At 39.1% G+C, this 24,711-nt stretch overlaps 1 protein-coding gene across 1 annotated transcript; it reads right to left on the bottom strand.

Annotated features, from left to right (window-relative positions):
* Positions 1-1,224: 1,224 nt before the first annotated feature.
* Positions 1,225-22,995, bottom strand: LOC149305539 (leucine-rich repeat-containing protein 69-like). The gene is made up of 8 exons (XM_089477559.1): positions 22,819-22,995; positions 21,698-21,824; positions 21,080-21,152; positions 7,917-8,112; positions 7,298-7,369; positions 5,907-6,008; positions 2,347-2,526; positions 1,225-1,335 (listed from the first exon to the last, which is right to left on the bottom strand). Exons 1-8 carry the CDS (start codon positions 22,993-22,995, stop codon positions 1,225-1,227), a joined length of 1,038 nt encoding a protein of 345 aa, XP_089333685.1.
* Positions 22,996-24,711: the final 1,716 nt, after the last annotated feature.

Genomic DNA, 24,711 nt, shown 5'->3' with positions numbered 1-24,711 from the left:
ATATAGATTCATTTACTTGTGATATACTGTACACTCACTGGCCATTTTATTAGATACACCCGTTCAATTACTTGTTAACACAAATAGCTAATCAGCCAATCACATGCAGCAACTCAATGCATTTAGGCACGTAGACATAGACAAGATATCTTGCTGAAGTTCAAACTGAACATCAGAAGGGTGGGATAAAGGGGATTAAAGTAACTTTGTGTCATGGTGGTTGGTACAAGGCTATACTCCCCATGAATTGAATGAAAACAAAGCTACTGCTCTGTATTTTTGTCCAAAATACATTTGCCCACGTTCACTCGCACTCTCTTACACTCTTACACGTTTCCCTAACTTCTCTGCAGACCACTTTTGCTTCCGCATCTTATTCATCTTTTATCTTCTTCTATCTTTAATCTTCGTCCTCATCTCCGCAGACATAACCCAACGGGAATTTCCACCCAAATAGCGGTGTCTCCTGTGACGTCCTCTCCCCATTCCTCCAATTTAGGGAGAGGACCTCACCGAAAGTGCCTTCATTTTGCCACAACTTGAACTCAGGGCAATATAGCGGCACTTCCGGTGATATCATCTCCCCGATCCTAAAATTTAATAAAAGATGCCCCCCCCCAAATTATTGGTCAAACCAAATGGGCAAGGGACAAAACGTGTTGCTTGAAAACGAATAGGCCAAAAAAGAACCAAAAAGTTTGTCCGAATCATCTTTGGCTCATATGTTTAGTTTACAGTGTTTTCAACCAGTCAGAAAGTGTATTCAAACTATACTCTAAATCTAGAACTTCTGATAACTGGGCTGTTTTAAAATGACAGCGCTGCCAAATCTGCCGGCGCTTTCTAAATAAATGTAATGTAAGGTGCCAGGGCTGCCCTGTCATCACCAGTCCAGCTCCGTATCCTTTACACTTTAATGGTGGTGGGATTTAAGCCACAAACGGATATTTATGATTACACTGACAGTTTTTACATTTTAAATATACTTTAAATATTAAGATGAAACATCAAGGCATGTGGTGTCAAAACTAGGTATTACCATATTTTATTTAGAATTATAACAAAAAAAAAAACAACAACAATGCTGCTTGATCACATTTGAAGAGATAGGTCACCTGTAAATAATACTTTAAAACAATAAATACTGTGAGTTGAATACTAATAATTCACTTGGGAAATTATTACTGCTTTAAAACACATGACTGGAGAATATTGTGGCCTGAGTCATGCTACTGCCACTCCAAAAATGTCACCGTTCCTCTGATTAAAGCATTTGTACGAACATAATAAAATTCTGACTGGTAAAAACTTCACATTGCTTGAAGTCTTCATTTTCTGTTACATAGAAAGAAAAGGGGAAAAAATAGTCATTGTTGAATGATGATCCATATGACAAACATATAAAAAAGAGTAGGCTCTGGTAGCAAAAAAACAAAACAAGCCATATTTATAAAGCACTCACCTGGTGCGAAATGTTAATGTGATATAATAAGCAGGGCCGGCCCAAGACAAAATGCCACCTGGGGCGAAGTTTAAAATGCCGCCCCCCCATTATCTACCCTTCCTCTCCCTCCCTCCCTATTATCTAAACCTACCCCCCCCCTTGTACTTACCTTTCAGCAGTCCTGCGGCGAGTCTCCCTGCTCGGTCTCGGTGCCGGCTTGTAATGCTGAGCAGCCGAAATGAGAGGGCTCGCAGAGGAGAGAGGGGCGCCGAGCAGGTACTGACAACTTGGTAAGCGAAAACCACTCGGTGCCCCTCTCTCTCTCTTCCGCTTTTAAAAAAAAAAGCAAAGTGCCGCCCCTTCAAAAGTGCCGCCTGGAGCAGTTGCCCCACTCGGCTCCATTGATGGGCCGGCCCTGGTAATAAGTGAGAACCTTCCATGGAGATGCAGCAGTAATGATATTCACATTAATATAGTTTAACATCATTATGAAACATTATATGATAACTCTATTATATGTTGTCAACATACAGATGTAATCCCAGAGACTCATTTCTGTCTTTCTAATACATTACTCACCACCTATTACCACTGGGGCGATGAGTGGTATTATGTATTTTTTTTGCATGATGATGCATTTGTACTATGGGATGCTGTTGGCATCATTGGATAATAAGAATATGGTTGCACTCTTATTCTATCGTACTACTACTACTACTACTACTACTACTACTACTAGAATGGGTGCTGTCTTCCCTTATTGCACATGTTTTTCTGCGGTGTGTCGTCTCTGCCGTGTGAAATGCTTTGTGTTTGCCCCTCTTTTTCTCTGTATCTCTCTCTCTTGAGGGTTTAGAAAATTCCTTTTCTGAACATAGAGCATCTCACTTTAGAGATAGTACCTTTGTAACATCCACAAACTTTACACAATCCAGCCACATGTCCAGAAACCATTCTCCACAAAAAGCACAGACATTCCTGTTTGATAGGATGGATTTTGCCTCTGGATAGTCTTGGATTTGTTGCCGTAAGATAGAGTCTCTGCTTTGTAGATGGCGTAAAATTAACCTTGCTGTTATTTCCTAGAATAAATTGTACATTTTAAATCTCTGATAGATATCATTATCTGTATTATACATGGCTATTTTCAAGAAAGACCAAGTTATACACAAATCAGACATAATAGTCTTATAGAAAGTATATTATTAGATGCAAATTACATGATACATAAATATTACAGGTGTGAACACACAATGTTATAAAAAGTACTAGAAAAAGCATAAGAGATAGTAAAAAATTAAATCAGGTGTTTTTACAATAGCATTGTGGAATCCATACCATAGTAGTCCTGAAGAAGTGACTGGCTAAATAGAATGCATTATGCTACCTGTTATGCTGTTATTCTGTATATTACTTATATTCGTGTAATACAGCAATGCATAAATCCCCAAATACAAACACTTAGGCTAACCTTTCTGTTGCATTACCATAGTTAGTGAAGGTATAGCGCTTTCTCTTCTGTCATGTAACACCAAATGCTGTAAATTGTACAGCACTGTGCAATATGTTGGGCCTTAATGAATCAAGGATAATATATATATGCAAGAAAACATATGTGAACCATTTGGAATTACCAGCATTTATGTATAAATTTGTCTTAAAATATGATATGATCTTCAAGTTACAACAATGAACAAACACAATCAGTTTTAACTAAAAACACAAAAATTATTGTATCATTCTTATATTGAATTATGAGTATATCGTTCAAACATCCATGGTGGGTTGGAAAAAGTAGTAAATCCCTAGGCTAATCACTTCAACAAAAGCTAATTGGAGTCATGAGTTTGAAAACCTGGAGTCCAATAAATGAAACAGGTCTGGAGGTGTGCTTTAGAGCTACTATGACAAAAACAAAATACTCAAACATTTTAAGTTTGCTATTCTCAAGAAGCAGCTGCTGATGTGAGCTATGCCTCCCAAAAACACAAATCTCAGAAGACCTACAATCAAGAATTGTTGATTCACATAAAGATGAAAAGGGATAAAAAGTAATCTCAAAGTTTACATATTTAGTAAGACAAATTGTTCATAAATGGAGACGATTTAGTACCATGGCTACTGTCCCTATAAGCAGGCACCCAGCCAAGATGACTCCAAGGGCACAACACAGAATGCTCAACGGGGTAAAAAAAGAACCATAGAGCAACAGCTAAAGGCTTGAAAGAATGACATGAACTGGTTAACATCTCTGTTCATTAATCTACCAAATGCAGAACATTCAGCAGGCATGAAGCCCATGGCAGGACACCATAGAGGAAGCCACTGCTCTTCAAATTAACATTGCTGTTCACCTGAAGTTTGCCAAAGAGCACATTGACTCTCCACAACACTAACAGGAAAAAGAGTTATGAAATGATGAAACTAAGGTTGAATTGTTTGAGAAGAACACGCAGCAGTACATATGGCTTAATAACTGCACCCCATACCAACATGAAAACATTATCCCAGTAGTGAATTACGGTGTAGGGAGCATCATGTTTTAGGGCTACTTTGCCGCCTCAGGGCATGGACAGCTTGCCACCATCTAGGGGACAATGAATTCCCAAGTTTATTGAGATATCATACAGGATAATGTCCGGGTGGTTGTGCGCCAGCTGAAGCTCAGTAGAAGGTGGGTGATGCAGTAGATGTCAGGGTCCATCCAGGCTGCGGAGCTGCATATCTCTGTTTTTCCCTGCCTTGCCTCAGTTCCCATGTTTTGCTGTGGTCCACTCCTGGATTTCCATATGCTCTGTCCTGAACCTCTGATTCCAGTCTGCTCTTTGCTTCAGCTCCTGTTTCCTTTATAAGGTGTGTCCCACCTGTTTGTTCTGTTTGTCTCAGTCTGCAGTCTAAAGGTATGTCCTTCTCGGTTCTGTGTTTGGATTGAATGTTTAGTTTATCAGTACTTTCGTATGCAGGGCTTAGCGTTAGGACCCACCGTCATTGGAGTACTTTGGCGTAGTGGTGGGCTAAGCATACTATGGCCATATGATGTGACGGTATCTCCAATTGTTATCATATAGTTCTAGGCTAGTTTCTGTATTCATGTTTGTTTGTCTCTTATGTACCTTTGCCCTTCTTCCTTGTATCATCTGAGGATTCTGGTTCCTCTCTCCTCTCCATTTGTCCTAGTCAATATGGCCTATCCTTGCTTAAAGGAGAAGCGTCCGAGGATTCCGGCTCCTCACTCCTTCCCCTGTGTTCCTTGCCTTGTTCCCTGTCCTTTGTTGTGCCCTGTATCATGTATATCTTGTCTAGTAATGTTTATTCCTTGTCTGGTTCACTGTAGTGCCCTGTAACATGTATATCTTGTCTGGTTATGTTTTGTGCCTGGTCTCCCTGTCCCTTGCTTGTTATGTTTCTGCTATATCCTTTGCTTAGCTTCCATACGCCCAGCCTGCAGCATCCTGCACATGATTCCAGTGATATGTTTCATGCCTGCTCCAGGGTGCCTGCAGGATATCACTTCGTTTCATTCTGGACTTCATCCGCTGCTATATCAGGGCGCTGGTGTTTGGCTGGACAACCCTAGGTGCTCAACACCTGGGTCAGTGTGGTCGCCCTGCAACCAGTTCCTGTCTAACTCCACTACTGCACTGTGACTCCTGCACACAATCTTTGGGCGTGCTGGGTCCTTTCAGTCATCTGTTTGGACCCAGTCCATGACAGTAGAACAATGACGCAAACATCAAAGTAAATATACTACAGAATGGAAAATCTTCCATTTGAGTATACCCATTAGATGACCTCAAGACAGCAGAAACCAAACATCGTAACAATATGGCTGAGCTTAAGCAGTTCTGTAAGGAAGAAGAATCCCTCCTGAACCTTGTGCAGGTACCAGAAGCGCTTGTTTGAGGTTATTGCTGCCAAAGGAGGTTCAACCAGTTAATAAATCCAAGGGTTACTTTTTCCACCAACACTGTGAGTGTTTAATGGGTGTGTTCAATAAACACATGAAAGATTATCATTGTATTATTAGCATAAGCACATTGTTCGTCTATACTTGTGACTTAGATGTAGGTCAGATCACATTTTATGAACAATTAATGCAGAAAACCAGGTAAGTCCAAAAGGTTAATTTACTTTTTCTTGCCACTGTACATATAAAAGTGAGAAAACCCCTCCTCAATACAGAGTGTGTGTGTGTGTGTGTGTGTGTGTGTGTGTGTGTGTGTGTGTGTGTATATATATATATATATATATATACATGTTTTGAGTCAAGGATACTACCCTCGATACACAGTATCAGGTAAATAATGTGTGCTGTGGTGGACTGTTATTGTTATGAAACCTATTTATTTGCTTAGATAAATATGCACGGATCTGGCCATGTCTACCCTGCAGCAGAGTTTGTACCCCTGACATGGATCACGCCATTCGCATTAAACTATTTCTGGCAGAATGAGTTTAACACCTTCAGTGACAAGATCTCCTCATCTTGTACAGCAGGCAAAGGCTCTTTCTGAAGCAGGGGGTTTTCTTCACAGTATAGTTCTTGCAGTGGAACCTCATGCATCTTCCAAAGAAAATCAAATCGTGTTTATCAGACCAAAAACAAAGAATAAACAGTAAAAGCATAGGCTGACCACATTTAGTATGATGTCATTAAGGATATTTATTACTTTACGTGGGCTAAAAGACAAATATAGCTTTGGAGTTTCATAGCCAATGTTGTAAATATTTAAGTCTGTTGTTGAAGTTGATGTATTTTACTGGACCAACAATAAAATATGTAATGTTACATAAGCTTTCAGGTACCTCATAGGTCTCTACTTCAGATGGAGATGAAGAGATGAAATGGAGATCCCACAACTTTTTATGTTGGCTCAGTAAACCTAATCCAGAGGTTCTACACCCATAAATTGATGCAGCTGTATAATCTACTTATGAATCCACATACAATTTCTATCATATTAACATATTTGCTAGAACATAAGACAAGGTTTTTTTCATTGCAAATGCTCTGAAAATACCCCTCGTTTTATATTTGAGGTCATTTTATGATCCGACCTCAAATAGAGCTCCAACTATAAGACGAAGATCCAGATCCCCCACAGCGCTGCAGGGGACCTGGATCGTCCTCTCAGCCTGTGAACATCAGCGCGATGCGTGTAGACAACCTCCGCTGCTGCCGGCATTTCTGCCGGGGCTTCTTGACCGAGCACCGGCATCACATGACCTTCTGGTGCTCCCTCATAGAAGCCCCAGAGGAAGTGCTGGGCAGCAGTGGATGTTGTCTACGCGCATCGTGCAGATGTCCACCAGCTGCCCTCACTAGACACCAGGGAGTCTGGAGCATGGAGGACTTATTTCAGGGCGTATAAGTGATATCTGGGGGGCAAATAAAAATAATAAAATGTTTTTCCTATAGGGTAGTCTAATATTCAGGGTTTTTCTTTTTTTCCTAAATAAATATTAACATTTTCGGGGGTCGTTTTATAATCGAGCACATACAGTATATATTATACATATTATATATGTTATATTTTGGGAAGGCTTATTACAACATAGTAAAGGTATCATATTATTGAAATTATAAATGCAACACAAAAAGAAAGATTTCAGGGCAACTAGAACGCTTAATGCATACTTAACCTAATGTCACAATCACTAAGCCCAAAAGATAAATACGCAATGCGGTGTTAGCTTGCAAGAGCAGGGTTGTCCTTAATATGTGTTAATCTTATTGTCAAGTTGTGTATTGTGAACTTTTGTGTTATTGTTAACTGTCCCCCTGTTGTAATCGAGCTACGGAATCTGCTGGCATGCTATGAGTAAGTGTAATGTAAAATAATGCATACTTACTGTAGATGGAAACGCTTGAATCTGGTTTCCTGCCACATCTAGAATTCTTAAGTTTTTAAGTTTGCAAAGTCCCTGGTTAGAAAATAGTAACGACAAATTTAACACAAAGCAATGAAATTCATCTATTCTCCAGAAAACTTAAAATCAAAAATTTGGAAAACAAAACCTGGTCTTCCAATTTTGGATTATATGAATTTGACACCAGATAAAAACCTTCAGCCCATCTAGTCTGCCCATTATTCCTGCTGTAGAGAGCCCAACCTTAATGAGTTCTTGACCTTATCTTAGATTCAAGATACCATTATGCCCATCCCTCACTGTATTAGCCTCTACCACTTCTGCTGGGAGGCTGTTCCATCTATCTACCGCTCTCTCAGTAAAAATGTAATAGCATAATACAAAATGTCAGGGATGTAAATAGTTGTCTGTATGGCCAATATCACCAAAGGACCTGGTGCTTCCTGATTAACATGTAGTCAGACACTCTGTATAACCACGTTTTTTATGTAAATCTTAAGATTTAACCTGGTCCAATAAAACGTTTCTGGCCGGCATTATCTGGATTTGAGAGGCTTTTTGCTTGCTTCTTGAAGACTAGTCAACTGGCCCTTTTGCTTACCTCTGGGAGACTACTCAGCTTATTTCTAGAAATCCGCAGCTCGGTCAGATTAATCATGTAGCTCATCTGCTCGGGTAAGGCCTCTATTTGGTTGTTTGCAAGGTGGAGCTCGTGAAGATTTTGCAAAAGACACAGTTCTCTTGGAAAGGCTTTCAAGCGATTATGGTTTATGCTAAGGCTCTCGAGGCGTCTCATCCTAGACAAATGAAATAGTTGAATGTGTAATTTAATGTATTCTGAGCATCTAGATTATAAACTGGTTTGAATGGGGGCCTTTTATTTCTATAAACCCATGTTTTCTTTACAGTAAGGGCAATAAAGTTATGGAATTCGCTGCAGAGAGGTGGTTCTATGAAATACAATAGATGCCTTCAAAAGGGTTCTAGGTACGCGGACGTGCGCGCCTCCGTAACATGTTCCGGTACTGGTAGCCTGCTCCCTACCTCGAGAGACCCCGCTGTCGGACGAACTCCATGGCCGGGCGAGCGTAGTTTCTCCCCCGGCTGTTCATCGCCTGCCGCCTCCTGTCTCCGCTCACCAGCCGCCCGCCGCTAGTTGCCTGCCTGCCGCCCCCCGTGCGCTGACTGCAGTCTCCCGTCGGATCCTGCCGGAAGGTGTTTAGGGTAGGATTCAGACGGGTGGGACATGCGTGGAGTGACGGGTGGAGTGTTTCTGGCGGGCGTACTTTGGCGGGCGGTGGGGTGGCCTGGGTTTCGGGGTCTGAGGTGGCTTCGGCTCCTATCCGTGCGTAGCAGCACGGGCCTGCACAGGAGCGCAGGTGTTAAAATGATCAGCCAGCGGGTGAGAGATCAGACGTGTTTGGAGGAGTGTACCCAGTAACAGGGTTCTCCCCCTTATTGTTTTTAGACCCTGCTGGTTGGATGGTGGTTGCACTTCTACACATATTCCCAAAAATTAATGAGAAGTTTGAAGACAAAAGAAATTAAAGAAATACAGAGACAAATATCAATTTGGATTTCATACTATTGATTGCAGCCTATATCAATTGAGCTAAATGAGTTAATTTCATTTCACCTAATGGCTGTTTAATCACCTAATAGTTGTTTAAAAAGAAAAATATCAAGCATTATGATGCAGCATAACTTAATTGAATCTTAATTGAATCTTAATCAAAGATTAACCGCTGAGACTTTGCTGATTGGTTGGTGAATGTACTATTATATACACTCATAAATATAAATCTGCAGTCCGAAGACAAAAGATATACAGCGACAAACACCAATTTGGACTTTTCATGATTGATGTTTAACTGCTGAGGTAAATCGAAGGAGAGAGGAAGGAAGAGAAGATAAAAGGAAAGAAAAAAGGGAAAAGAAAAAGAAAGGAGAAAAGGGATAAAAAGGAAAACAAAAGAAAAGGAAAAAAAAAAAAAAAAAAAAAGAGGGAAATATGGCCCCTAAGAAAGATAAAGAAAAAGCTGTAGACAAAACAAAATCAATCAATACTTTTTATTCCCCAAAACGGTCTGAATTAGAAACGCCCAGTACAAGGAAATCCCTTGCTGGAGACACTAGAGAAAGAAGATAATTTCCCCTCGAGCCAAGGCCTATATCAGATTTGAATTTACCCGAAGAAGCAATATTACCTCAGGAGATCACTAATCAGTCATTGGGCGTAATGTTTGATTCATTATATAATAAATTGAAACAAGATATGGATAAAAATTCTGCGGATTTAAAAAAAGAAATTGAATATTAAGCGGAAAAAGTGGAAAATACGAACCTAAGAATCATAAATGGAATAACTGATAAGCAAATTAATTTTTTAGAAAATAAGGTGAATGAAATTGAAGATCGTTCAAGACGTAAAAATATTCGCCTTAGAGGAATTTCGGAAACGGTCGGAAATGACCAGATGAATACCTTCTTGGAGCATTTTTTCAGTTCATTTATACCTGTGGAGAAACTTGGCTCTAATTACATAGAAAACTTCCACAGATTACGTAAACCTAAAGAAGTGGACTTGTCATCTCCACGGGACGTTATTTTAAGATTTGCAAGTTTACAATTAAAAAATCTTATTGTACAAAGCTTTAGAGAAAATTCGAACTCAATTCCTCAACAATATAATGATATTAAAATCTTTCCGGATCTTTCTTTTGCTACACGACAATCAAGAAAAAATTTTTCTCATCTGACACAAATACTTAAGAAAAATGGGATAAGATATAAATGGACATTTCCTACAGCAATATTAGTTTTTTATAAGGAAAATTCGTATCTCTTGAAGGATCCAGAGACACTACAAGAAAAGATCGCACTATGGAATTTGGTCTAAAATATATATATATATATATATATTTTATTTTATATATATTTTTTTTTATAAGCACTATTTTTGCACTATAGCTTTATAAGCACAATGTGGTTAATAATTGTCCCCCTCCCCTTCCCCCTCCCCTTCCCCCTCCCCTTCCCCCTCCCCCTAATTTTTTTTTTTTTTTTTTTTTATTAATTTTATGATAATAAGAATAGCACTCTGATACACTTTTACTTATATTGAATACACAGATATATGTGCTTGATTTATAATAGTCTAACAATATTTTGGGTAATTAATTAATCTATTCAAGCATATAAGAATAGTTTATTAGCACATCAGATAAGCACTATTTCTTAGCACTTTACTAATTGACCCTATATACTGAGAGGATGTAAATTAGCACAGAAGTTAACTAAAGCTATAGCATTAATTGCATAATTAAATCCAATAATGGGGATAATAGATATCCCCTTTTTCCCTCATAGGATTATTTTGTTATAGTTAATATTGGCACTTCGTCACGTAACAATCTTATGAAAATATAGCTGAACTTATTTAATAATTAAAAAAAGGAAAGAGAAAGGAAGGGAAGGAGTGGGAGAAAAGTAAGTAGAAAAAAGAAGAGAAAAAGAAAAGGGAAAGGGAAGAAAGGGGGAAAAAAAAAAAGGAAAAGGGGAAGGAAGGGAGAAAAAGGAAAAAAAAAAAAAGAAAAAAGGGAATAAGTTCTTAGTTTTATATTTAATAAACATATTCTATACAAATACTTTGGTTGGCACTTGACACCTTTAAAGATTTATTTTTATGGAAACAATATATTATGTAATGCACCCTTACAAATTTATATTTATGCCGATTCCATAGATAATCGTACTTGGTATATAATAGCTTCCACTAAATACCTCTGGCTAATATTATTCTTGGCATTTGTTTATTACTCCTAATTTATTGAGACTATATACATCTATGAGATAATTATTTATAGTAATAAACATACAACCAATTTTAATATTGGGAACTATTTCCATTCCCCTCTTTCCTTATAGAAATATATAGTTTTTGATAATTTAGACATGCTGACATTTCAATATTTTATAGAAGAACTATCCCTTTGGGGAATATGATAGTATGAAACATAAATTGATATACATTACATATTAATATTGAGTCCATAGATATTAGTACATGATATATAATAAATTTGCAATAATAATGCGGGTAACTCAGCTAAATCTAATAAGTATATAAACTATGAATAAGCATTTAATAACCATATTTAACAAGCATTATATTTTATGTTATCTCATGAACCTTAATTTTTTTTATTTTTTTTTTGGAAGTCTTCATTTATTTTGGAATTATTTATTATTAATATGTTAATGTTTACAGGGGTATAGTTTAAGTACAATATCTAGGTTACTATACAGAGATAACGGGGCAACTTAACCAAGTTACCGGAATATCTCCTGCGGCGGCAGCAGGATATAAGTTAATAGCTTAAGAATTGTTGCTTTTTAACTCATTTGTAATGGTTATTGATTGTTGGTATGAATGGTGGTTAATGTGTGCATGCAGTGGGGGAAGACCTTCAAGATGGCGAAAGAATTGGGGAGGAAACGTTTACTCGCATGTCACTTAGAATAGCTACCCAGAATGTTAAGGGCCTAAACACACCACAGAAAAGAGGCTGCCTATATAGATACATATTAGAGAATAAAATAGATATAATGTTCCTACAGGAGACTCATTGGAAAGAACACCGTCAAAAAATATGGAAATTTAATAAATATAAAGATATCTATATGGCATGCTTTCTCGGCCAGAGCAAAAGAGGTGTTGCACTACTATTTTCCAATAAGCTTAATGTCACGACCCAGGTAAGCAGGTCGGGTAGGAGCCCAGTAGCAGGGGATACAAAGGGTTCCGTTTGTACCCCACGATGCATGACGGTAAGTGGGGTGGTACGGACAGGCGCAATAAAACACAGTACAAACAGAATACGTGGAAAGGTACTGTATTGATATAGGTGATATGACCAGCAAGTAAAGGCAGAAAGTCTCTAGGCAGGATGCCCACTGGCAGGGCTGACGGATACGGAGGCCCACTGGCAGGGCTGACGGGTACGGAGGCCCACTGGCAGGGCTGACGGCAGGTAGCTCAGGTACAGGCAGGTAGCTCAGGTACAGGCAGGTAGCTCAGGTACAGGCAGGTAGCTCAGGTACAGGCAGGTAGCTCAGGTACAGGCAGGTAGCTCAGGTACAAGGCCAAAGCAGAGTGGTCATAACACTACAATGCAAAGGCCCTGACTGCAGGGCTAGGCAGGCTTATAAAGGCTGTGATAATTAGGTAGCAAGGTGCACCTGGACATGATAATCAGCCAGAGTGGTCCTGAGTGGCAAGGGCGGCCACTAGTGGTTGAAAACGGGAATGAGCCACACAAAGTATGAACAAGTCCAGCCAGTGAAGGGTGAAAACATGACATACCCCCACCGCAAGGAGCAGCCTCTGGATGCTCACAGAACCATGGAACAGTGGTCTCACCGTCTGCGGTGAGACTTCTTCTTCTTCTTCTTCTTCCTAGCACATAGTGCTTTCTCGTACGCTTCCAGATCTTCACGACATATTACATTGCCGTTGGAAGTCACTACACGATCTGATGGCAGAGGTTCTGTTGTGCTGAGTTGGGCTGGATAGGCCTCAGCTACTGGATACACAGACGTGATAGTCCCGGTATGTGCTTGTCTTGTCCTACTTCTACTCCTGTGAGTGGTAGGAGTGGTGCTTCTGACTGCACAAACAGCCGGGGGGTTGATCTCCATGGATGTGTCCATGACCTCTGCATCAGATGACGCACTGTCCATATAGGACCACTCGGGGGTGTCAGACAAGGTCTGGAGGTCTTCTGACATTGTGATGGAGGGCGTAGGAGTCACAGGTGCCGAGGACTGGTTAACCCCTGCATCACCTGTCTGTGGATGTGACAGGGTATGCTCCTGCTTTGTGACGTTGCGGGCGTCATATGCAGGTTCCGGGGCATGGGGTTTCTCCAGGTGGGTTGTGGACGGTTTGACTGGTTTGTGCGGACAATATGTAATCCTATGACCAGTCTCTCCACAATAATAGCATAGGTTATCATCTTGTCTTTTCTGTTTTTCCTCCTTGGTAAGTGGCTCTCGCTTGAAGCTCTTCTTAGCAGCCTTCTTGCTTTTGGTCTCCGTCTTGGTCTCTTTAGCTACATGGTCAGGTTTTAACACAGTCCTTACAGATATACATATCTGGAGAAGACACTCCGCCAGTACTTCTAGAACTGCGGTTATCCCCGCGGACTCCTTGGTATGGCCTTTGCATTCTGTCACGACCCAGGTAAGCAGGTCGGGTAGGAGCCCAGTAGCAGGGGATACAAAGGGTTCCGTTTGTACCCCACGATGCATGACGGTAAGTGGGGTGGTACGGACAGGCGCAATAAAACACAGTACAAACAGAATACGTGGAAAGGTACTGTATTGATATAGGTGATATGACCAGCACGTAAAGGCAGAAAGTCTCTAGGCAGGATGCCCACTGGCAGGGCTGACGGATACGGAGGCCCACTGGCAGGGCTGACGGGTACGGAGGCCCACTGGCAGGGCTGACGGGTACGGAGGCCCACTGGCAGGGCTGACGGCGGGTACAGGCAGGTAGCTCAGGTACAGGCAGGTAGCTCAGGTACAGGCAGGTAGCTCAGGTACAGGCAGGTAGCTCAGGTACAGGCAGGGTTCAGGTACAAGGCCAAAGCAGAGTGGTCATAACACTACAATGCAAAGGCCCTGACTGCAGGACTAGGCAGGCTTATAAAGGCTGTGATAATTAGGTAGCAAGGTGCACCTGGACATGATAATCAGCCAGAGTGGTCCTGAGTGGCAAGGGCGGCCACTAGTGGTTGAAAACGGGAATGAGCCACACAAAGTATGAACAAGTCCAGCCGGCGAAGGGTGAAAATGTGACACTTAAGTTAGAGCTAATACACGAAATAGTTGATACTAATGGTAGATACCAAATTGTTATTATAAAAATCAACGATATATTGTATACCTTTTTGAATATATATGCGCCGAATCAATCACCTCTTAGATTTATGAAGGAACTTTTCTTAAAACTGGAAAACTATACTATAGGAACCTTAATATGTGGAGGTGATTCAAATTGTGTGATTAACCCTAGAATTGATAAAAGTTATACTCAAAGAAATTTGATATACATCTTTTCGACACTTCGACATCTTTACAAAAAATATTAACACAATATACACTCTATGATTGATGGAGAGTTCTACATCCGACTGAAAAGGATTATTCCTTTTATTCAAACGTACACCAAACATACTCTCGTATAGATTACTTTTTAATGAAACCTCAGACATTAAGTCGTATTATCAAAATAGAGATAGGCTCAATTTCTTGGTCGGACCATGCCCCTGTCGTTATGGAGATAAAAAATAATGAGCTATATAAACCACGTACAAAATGGAGACTAAATGAAAGTTTGTTAAATAATGAAAAAAATTTAGATTATCTTCAAAAAGAGCTAAAAACATTTATAATACACAATGATAATAATGAAGTATCTCCAGGAACTATATGGTGTGCCCTTAAGAGCTACATGAGAGGTGTTCTTATAAAATTAGGTGTAGAGAAGAAGAAAATAAATAATAATCTTTCGATTAATGAACTATATATCAAACTATCTACACTAGAAAGAGAAAATACATTTAAATTTGATCAAACATTCTTAGATAAAATTCTTGAAATTAGGGCAGAAATAAAAATTAGAACTTATGAGAAAGTGAACCAAGCCATTATTAAATTAAAACAAAGGTGGTATTACGGTAATAATAGAACAGGGAAGCTTCTAACTAAAAAACTACAATTTAACAATGAGACAAAGATAATTAAGAAGCTAGTAGTAGGCAACAAACAATTTCTAGATTCAATAAGCATAGCCAATGCTCTTGGAAAATTCTATAACGCACTATACAATATTCCGACTGAGAAGGATAAAAATAAATTAGATATAGTGAAGTTTTTAGATAAACTAAACTTACCAAAATTATCTAATTCAGATTTAGAAATAATAAATAAGCCTATATCACTTTTTGAAATAGAAGAAATAATCAATAATCAAAAGCTAGATAAAGCCCCTGGTCCAGATGGTTTTTCATCTATATTTTATAAAAAATTTAAAAAAAACTATATCCCCATTAGTAATGAATTTATTTTCAACTTCATTAGAGATAAATAAATTTCTGGCAGAGATGTTCAAAGTGGATATACTTCCTATATTGAAACCAATGAAAGATCCTATGATTATAGGGAATTATAGACCTATATCCCTAATAAATAATGATATACAAATTTTATAAACTAAACTAATTTATTCCAAAATTGATCAATACAGATCAAGTTGGATTTGTTCTTAAAAGAAATCCGGTTGATAACACCCGTAGAATATTAAATATAATACATAAGATTAAAATGCAACAGCTTGGAGCAGTACTAATGGCGATCGATGCTGAAAAAGCATTCGATAGAGTAAGCTGGGACTTCCTTGATAAAGTACTGGATATATTTGGTATATTGGGCACTATTAAAACCAATATTATGAGTCTTTATACCAACCTCACAGCTAGAGTAACAGGACCTCTATCCCAATCACAAGACTTTAATATAAAGAATGGTACTCGACAAGGTTGCCCACTGGCTCCACTATTATATATCTTGACCATCGAACCCCTAGCAGCCATGATAAGACAAAATACAGAAATATCGGGTATATCAACTTCCGATATAGAACATAAAATAGTACTCTACGCAGATGATATTTTACTGACATTAACAAATCCAACTTTATCTATTCCAGCTTTATTACGCACAATCGATACTTATAGTAAATATTCTAATTATAAGATACATTTACATAAAACACAAGTACTTAATGCAAATTTGACCAGCAATGAGCTAGAGATGTTGAGCTATAATTATAAATTTAATTGGAACAATAGGCCCATTGATTACTTAGGGATTAAGCTAGCTATGGATATTGAAAGTATTATAGATATTAATTATATGAGTTTATTTAAAGAGATCAGAGAGAAACTGAATAAATGGAGTAGCCTTGAAATTTCATGGCTAGGACGAGTAAACACCATAAATTCGTATGTCATTCCTAAGATATTATACCTTTTTAGGACAATACCTTTAAGAGTTAAAGCCAGAATACTTCATAATTTTCAAAAACTTTTTGCTGATCACATATGGGCTGGGAAAAACCCCAGAATATCACAACGTATACTTAACCCCTTCAATCCCAGGGGTTTTTGGTACCTCAAAGCCCAGAGCAATTTTGCCATTTTTGGGGTATGTCGGTTTAGCGATGATTCTCTTTTCCTGTGAATAGTGTACCCATGTAAACTATATATTGTTTTTTCAAGGAGAGATAGTGCTTTTGTTTGATACCATAGTTGGATGATTAGCTGAAAATTTAGAATGAGAAATTTAGTAAAAACTAGCGAAAATTAGAAAAATAAACTAATTTTTTTTTACATTTTCCCTCTGAATCCTCACAAAATTAGGTAAAGTGATGGAAAATTCCCTCCAAGTTTATCAATTCAGGTGTCCTGATTTCAGAAATACCTAATTTATATAGATTTTCCAGACTTTCCCAGCACCAGGGAGCATACTATTAGGTGTACAATTTTGTATAATTTTTATGCCTATGGCTTAACGGGTTTGGGGGTTGTGAACGGGGGCAGGAGGGTTATACTGGCTAGATGTTATGCTAGGGCAACGGGATGTAAGGTTTTTTTAAGAATTTTTTTTATTATCTTTTTTTATATTTTTTTTTATTTAAATTTTATTATCTTTTTTTACATTTTTTGTATTTTTTACATTTTTTTTTTTACACAGTAATGGTTAGAGGTCCTCCTAGGGACCTCCTGAACATACCAGTGATGTCACAGTGACATCACAGCTCATATTATAATTTTTTTTAGTATTATTTATATTATTATTTTAACGATTTATTTAATATTATTTTTAAATGACTAACCATTTATTTTTTTTTCAGCTTTTCTGTTACAGGCCGGGAGGGGGAGTGAGAGAGATGGTTTCTCACTCCCCTCCCCGCGATCCCCCTGCACCGATCACACTGTGATCTCTATGCAGGTCCTCACAGACCTGCATAGAGATCGCAGCGTCTCTGTGCCTCATCAGAGGGCAGGATATCCCCGCAGGGGATATCCTGTCCTCCGATGACCTTCCGGGTTACGTCAGCAGTGACGTAACCTGGAAGGGAATGCCCGATCGCGCGTTTGCAACTGCGCGATCGCGCGATCGGGCAGTTTACCGGCAACAGCTTACCGGCTTTCATGCCGGAAGCTGTTACAGGCGATCGGACAGCACAAAGCCGGCAAAGTGGGGAGTCCAGGCTGTCTCCCGTGCAGCGGCAGGGATGTGTCCCTGACGCTGCACGAAGGGCTGGACGTACCGGGACGTCCATAGGGGTTTCTTTGTGGGCGTTTTTTGGACGTCCCGGTACGTCTATAGGGGATTGAAGGGGTTAAACTTAATAAGAAAGAAGGAGGTATATCCTACCCAGATGTTGCTAAATTACATGAAGCATCTATGTTAACACATGCTCTCGCATGGTTCAACCCTGATTCCAAAGTATTTGCCTGGTACGGGATTGAATTAATATATTTGGCTCCTTGCCAGCCATCACAAATCTTCTGGGCTAATATAAAGAGAATTTTACATCTACCGATTGATAATCAGGTAATTGTAGACGCATTGATTTCTTTGAATAAATGTAAGACCACATTTAATTTAACGCAAGCAATCTCTATGAATTCCCGTATAGTCATAGCTAAATACGACATAGAAAATTTGGATATAACAATATGGACTAATGCCGGCATAATTAACATATCGGATATAATGGATAATGGAAATATTATTTCGTTTAGGGATTTGCAAATCAAATTTAACATCCAAAACAGATATCTGTTTTCATATATGAGGTTGAAAAACTACATATCCAAGAAGTTTATACTACCACTAAATCATCAAATTAATAGGCTATTAAATAACTTACAGAGAAAAGGACAGCTCTCAAGAATATTGTCTCTAAGCAAAGAATCTAGCGTTAGGGAAAAATATCCTCCCATACTGAAATGGGAAAATTCAATAGGAAATGTATACGACATGGAAGACTAGCTTAAAGGGTTATTAATAGTCACAAGGAATACCCACTGCATATCGCTGGTAGAACTTCAGTATAAAATAATGTATCAATGGTTCCAACAAGATTACATAAGATATCTAAAGTATTCTCGAATTCCTGCTGGAGATGTCAGAAGGCTGTAGGCGATATGATACATATATGGTGGGACTGCCCGATGCTTGATCCTTTAAAGGGAAACCTTAATAATATGTTATCTAGGATGTTAAACATAAAACAAATAATTACAGTGGAATCTTTTTTATTTAATATCAATTTTCCGGCAGTGAGTGAGGTACAACAAATCTTAATTTCTCAGCTGTATTTAGCAGCTAAAATATGCATTGCAAGAAAATGGAAACAATCGGAAATAATAGATTGGAGAGATGTTGTTGTTCAGGTTAAATACCAAAACAAGATGGAACAAGGTTTCTTAGTTTCTAGAGGCCAACATAATGTATATGAACAAATATGGAGACCGTGGGTAAATTTCCATAGTGATATGATAGATTAGACGCTCCCCTGTGGGAATTATTTCGCCTAATACAACCTAATGTCTACCCCAAGTCTATGTGAAGTGTGAATGAGCGAGGTATGTATGTACAACTTGAACGTTTTATGCAAGTTGGTAATAATGATTATAATGAATATTTACCTTCCTATAAATGGTAGAAAGTACAGAAATTCCGTTTGTTTTTCTGCTGTAATCTTATGGTAATTATGGAAGAAATGTTTTATGATGTGTAAAAATATGAAAATTCTTAATAAATAATAAAAAAAAAAAAAAAAAGGGTTCTAGGTATTTCCTTTTTTTAGAAAAGAAGAAAATACAGAGACACTATGCTAGAGCGGGTTTGAAGAGAAGATCTGTTCACTGCCATCTCTCCCGCTCTATTTCACCAGGGAAATCATTAGTCACCAGCAGTTAGATTTATTTTTTTCCCTTGGATCTTGGATCAGCAAATCTCACACACTTAGCACAATGGCTTCATGTGGCATATGAGTAGCTCGATAAGGCCCCTACCTTAAATTAGGCCCAGTCAGGACCGGACTGACTGGGCCTATGCGGCCTCTACGGCCGCATTAACGCAGAGCATAAGGGGCACCTGCCCCTTAAGCCCGCCGCAACTGCGACCGGGTCCGCCACTCTAAAGGGCCGGGAAGCTTTATTTAACATGGAGGATGTTAAATAAAGTAAAAAAAACCCCCGATGTTTTAATTTAAACCCTGTGCGGCCGCACACCCGTAAGGCCGGCCCTGGTGGGGGCTTCCCGGCCCCTTAGAGTGGCGGACCCGGTCGCAGTTGCGGCGGGCTTAAGGGGCAGGTGCCCCTTATGCTCTGCGTTAATGCGGCCGTAGAGGCCGCATAGGCCCAGTCAGTCCGGTCCTGACTGGGCCTAATTTAAGGTAGGGGCCTGGAGCTGCAGCTCCATCAGCCCCTAAGTCAATCCGGCCCTGCCGCAGCCCGGCGTGCCCGATGGCCAGTCCGGGCCTGTACACATGTACACACTATCCAACAACATACACACACTGGGTAACACTAACATGTATAAAAATACACACTCTAACACTATGCCCACATACACACTGAATCTGGAACTACAATACAGTAGGCACACTGACTCTGGAACTATACATTTACACATACACACACTGACTGCAGCACTGTACATTTACACATACACACACTGACTGCAGTACTTTACATTTACACATACACACACTGCCTGCAGCACTATACATTTACACATACACACACTGCCTGCAGCACTATACATTTACACATACACACACTGACTGCAGCACTATACATTTACACATACACACACTGACTGCAGCACTATACATTTACACATCCACACACTGACTGCAGCACTATACATTTACACATCCACACACTGACTGCAGCACTATACATTTACACATCCACACACTGACTGCAGCACTATACATTTACACATACACACACTGACTGCAGCACTATACATTTACACATACACACTCTGACTGCAGCACTATACATTTACACACACACTGACTGCAGCACTATACATTTACACATCCACACACTGACTGCAGCACTATACATTTACACATACACACACTGACTGCAGCACTATACATTTACACATACACACTCTGACTGCAGCACTATACATTTACACACACACTGACTGCAGCACTATACATTTACACATACACACACTGCCTGCAGCACTATACATTTACACATATACACTCTGATCAAGACAACAGTATACAGTATATTCCCCCGCAGGAAAGCGTAGGGTCACGGATTCCCAAAGCCATTTTTTTCCAAGACACATTTACATTTGACATTTTGCCCATCAGTGCTGTCCCCTGCAGTATGAGGAAGGTATAAACCTAAAGAAGAGTTACTCAGTTTCACATCCAACATATTGTATGGCAGAACATTACAGGTGCTGGCCCGCCATATGTCAAATGTCTATATATCCGGGGAAAATGGCGAATGTAGACACCCTAAGTATTTAGGTATTTCACTCTTTTTTTATAATGATGACTTTGCCATAGTCATGTATGAACATTACTTCTACATGTTATGCAGGAGGAAAGTAAAAGAGACTAGGGCAGGACTTGAGGATACCTACTTGTGCATTTCACCAGGAATATGTTCAATAAGGTTGTTGTTCAGATTAAGAGATACCAGATTTTCTAGCCCATCTGAAAAAAAAAAGGTTAAACCCAAATTATGTTTATGTTTTTTTTTTTTAGATTGAAAACTTCCAAATTTATGATTGTAGGCTTTACTTTTTACAAACGTAAAAGTTACTTTTCCTTAAAGGGTTAAATTTACTGTAAAAACGTTTCACATGTCAATGCTTTTTGGAGAGCTGAACAGACAGTAGATGTAACGTTATTTTTTTAGATCAAGCAGCAGTGACCTCATGGATTCATGCATCAGAGACAGAAGCATAAAAACAGATTTTTATATATCAGTTTAGAGATTATAATTCCATTATTGCACGATATGACTCAATCATATCATCTACCAATGCAGGAGTCTAACCTGGAGAGGTATGTTATGTGTGGTTACATCGCCCCCTTGTGGGAAACTTGTGAAAATGATTTGCTCATGCAATATATAAAGTGCCTAGAGGGGCGAGTAAAGGCTAACGGGCCCTATGTCCTAAAATTTGGCAGAAAGATTAAGTTTAAAAATAAGATTTTGTTTAAAGGTTAAGGTAACATTCATTGCTCATACTTACCGCATACAGTTGGTGGCATTTCAGTAATCCTGTTCCCAAACAGATGAAGTCTTTGCAAAGACTGGAGGTATTGTATTTCTTCTGGGACTTTTTCAAACAGGTTATTTCCCAAATGTAAGACTCTTAGCTATAAAGGGACATAAAATATTTTTCTGCCAATTTTGCGTCTTCAGACAATTTATAGCTCGTGTTTTATTTACATATATTTAAAATTCTTCCCATTCATTCAAAGTCTGTGCAATTGTAAGGAGGGGTCTGGCATCTATTCTCCATAGGTTAAACCCACGGGCTATTATTTGATGGGTTATGGCATCATCTAGCAGGCCAAACTCTAATCAATCTATATTAGCGAGTACGCAGGTAGATGACATTTAAAATGAACTGGTAAACCTCAAATGTTCACTTTACATGTAATATACAGGAAAACATTTATATGAACTTGGACTACTGAGCAGCCAGTTACTCGGGAGATTAAATTGTGAATTTATGAGCTTTTATGAGCCTATACATACGGTAAGTTAAAATGGGCTGAGTAGATGAGCCAAATGGTTGTTACCTCCCCTCAATTTCTATACCTCTAAAATAATAATGTTTCTAAAATAATAATGATAAAAATATTAATAACAAGTACATTGTTTGTGGCTATTTAATATTTGTCGTGGCCAGTGCTGACTCCCAACAAGTGAATCTGAAGTCAGTGTTTAGGATCACTTTGACCTTCACCAAGACAGCGAGGACACAGAACCCAAAGTATGGAATCAGCAGCTTCATTCTATGTGTGAGTTTAATCTTAATATAAACTCCTCTGGTCAGAATCCTTTACTTTAAAAAAATAAATAAATAAATAAATATATATATATATATTATATTATAAATACACATAATATATACATACACAGTATATACACATAATATATACACTATATATATATATATATATATATATATATATATATATATATATATATATAATTTAGTTTCTGTATGATCTGTATGGCCAGAGAAAGCCCATGTACATGTTGCACTTGACGACGAGCTGCTTTGGTGGCAGCACATCTCCGGTATGTAGCCAGCCTGCGGAGTTTATTATCATAGTATTTACACACAGCCCGGGCCCTCACATTGCGTAGCGCTACCATCTCCTCCGGGAGTTGGCACAGCTGGTTGTTCTTCAGCTGCAGCGCGGTCAATAAATGAAGGCTGCCCACGGCCCCGGGAACCCGCTGCAGTCTCTTGCCGTTCAGATTCAGAGTTCTGGCCTTTCCCCTAACGGCCCTGAGTACCAGGAGGTCAGCCATGAGCACGGTGCTCTATAACCGGCACAGGGTGCCACAGCCGTGTAAGTGTTTAGTGCATGGACGCCAGCCGCCCGTTACCATAGCAACGACGTCACGCAAGTATAGTCGGCTGGTTAGCGGCCATTTTTATTATGGGCTAAAGCCATCCACTTTACTGAAACATTCAATAGGAAGGCTGTTACAAAAATCAACTGTTTTGAGATCAGGGGAACATTACAAGATTTCCACTAAAGTGCATAAAAAACTTGGGTGCTGCATATCTGCTTATATTGGGGGATGGGGGGAAACCAGTTAGAAAACCAACCTACAAAAAGCATGGCCTCAAGCTCCCAGTTTGATAGTGTTTGTAAGTCTTTAAACGTTGCGCCTGAACTACTTTGATACATAACCCGGGTGTGGGCCAGCAGTGCTTAGGTTAAGGCCGTTATCTTTTATGAATATGGTGAAAACATGGTATTATGCGCTACAGTGGGTACTGCAGTGTTATTGTTTTCTTGTTTACGGACTAGCCCGCCCTTACGTTGTTGCGTGCTAAACACACAGATCTGCGGTGCCCAAGTGGGCGACAAGCTGTTGGGTTTTCCCTAGGAGATGCCACCCCGGTTGGCCAGAATACAGCACTGGATGCAAAGCGTTGTTACGGTCTGCGACCTGGACTTACTATCCCTATAAATAAGCGCTGGTGCACCATCTACCACTTCTGAGCGGTTTCCACAATGCAGTTTAGTTGAAGAACAGCTGAAGAATACGTTATGAAGATTATCCTACATGTCACTGATGTACACAACCACATCCATTCATACAGTTCTCCATAAATACACAACACACACACAAACAAAACACACGCACACAAATGGCAGGAGTGTTCTCGGTCTGCAGTGGCCAGTACCTATAAAAATGGTCTAAGGAAGTAAAAGGGGTGAACTGGTTAAAGTATTTTTTTTTTTTTTTTTCTTTTAATTAAATTTACAGGAGGTACAAGAGAGACCCCAAAGGATCTCTCCCCCCCAATGTTGCCGAATATAAATTGTATACGTATTAGCACTCTATTATGTTTTGTGTGTTTCTATGATTTCAAAAAGAAAGCCTTACGTGTCCTGAAAAAAAACAAAAACATATCTAATTTGTGCGGGAACATCAAACAGAAAATAGGAATCTCGATTAAACCAACATATGGTAAAAATGGCAAAAAGGTATGGTCTTTCGGGTACGGAAGGGGTTAAGAGAATTTTTTTTCACATTTTGTTTGATTTCTTGATTTATATAGCATCGTATTCTACGTGTGTGTACTTCAGGAAAAATTATGCAAATAAGCAAAGAATTGTATTGGTTCATTAGAGTATTTATAGCCACACTGTTCCTGTATAAATGGCACCAATTTAGAACATTTAAAAAAAAAAAGTAGCATATAGCCAAACAGAAAACACATCACATGTTTAGACTTTAAACAGAAAATATTAAAGAGGGGAATTTCCCTCAGGAGAGGGAGAATTCTATTTGAACATCAACAAAGCATACATCTGCTTTCATCATCTTTTAAACTCTTCTTTGCCTTGTCACTCTACTAATTTCAGCATTTGATACTTGTACGCTTAACATGTGCATGACAAAAGTTATGGTGGGGGGTAAAGGTGATGGAAAACCAATCCACTTAAAACTAACAGCGTACAGAGGCAATATTAAACATTAGTCTACACCAACCAGACAGGCCAGAAG

The sequence above is a fragment of the Sceloporus occidentalis genome, unplaced genomic scaffold, assembly GCF_023333645.1.
Source record: "Sceloporus occidentalis isolate IW3139 unplaced genomic scaffold, rSceOcc1.0.p SCAF_11, whole genome shotgun sequence".
Classification (NCBI taxonomy): Eukaryota; Metazoa; Chordata; class Lepidosauria; order Squamata; family Phrynosomatidae; genus Sceloporus; species Sceloporus occidentalis.
Note: the sequence above shows the minus strand (reverse complement) of the source record. Positions and strands in the feature narration are given on the sequence as shown.

Coding starts and splice junctions, on each gene's coding strand:
- LOC149305539 (XM_089477559.1), bottom strand. CDS start 22,995: ATGGCTGACCTCCTGGTACTCAGGGCCGTTAGGGGAAAGGCCAGAACT. Junction 8,113..21,079: donor ATTCCTGGTGAAATGCACAA/GTAGGTATCCTC, acceptor TCATTTGTCTAG/GATGAGACGCCTCGAGAGCC. Junction 1,336..2,346: donor AGTTTGTGGATGTTACAAAG/GTACTATCTCTA, acceptor TCTATGTAACAG/AAAATGAAGACTTCAAGCAA.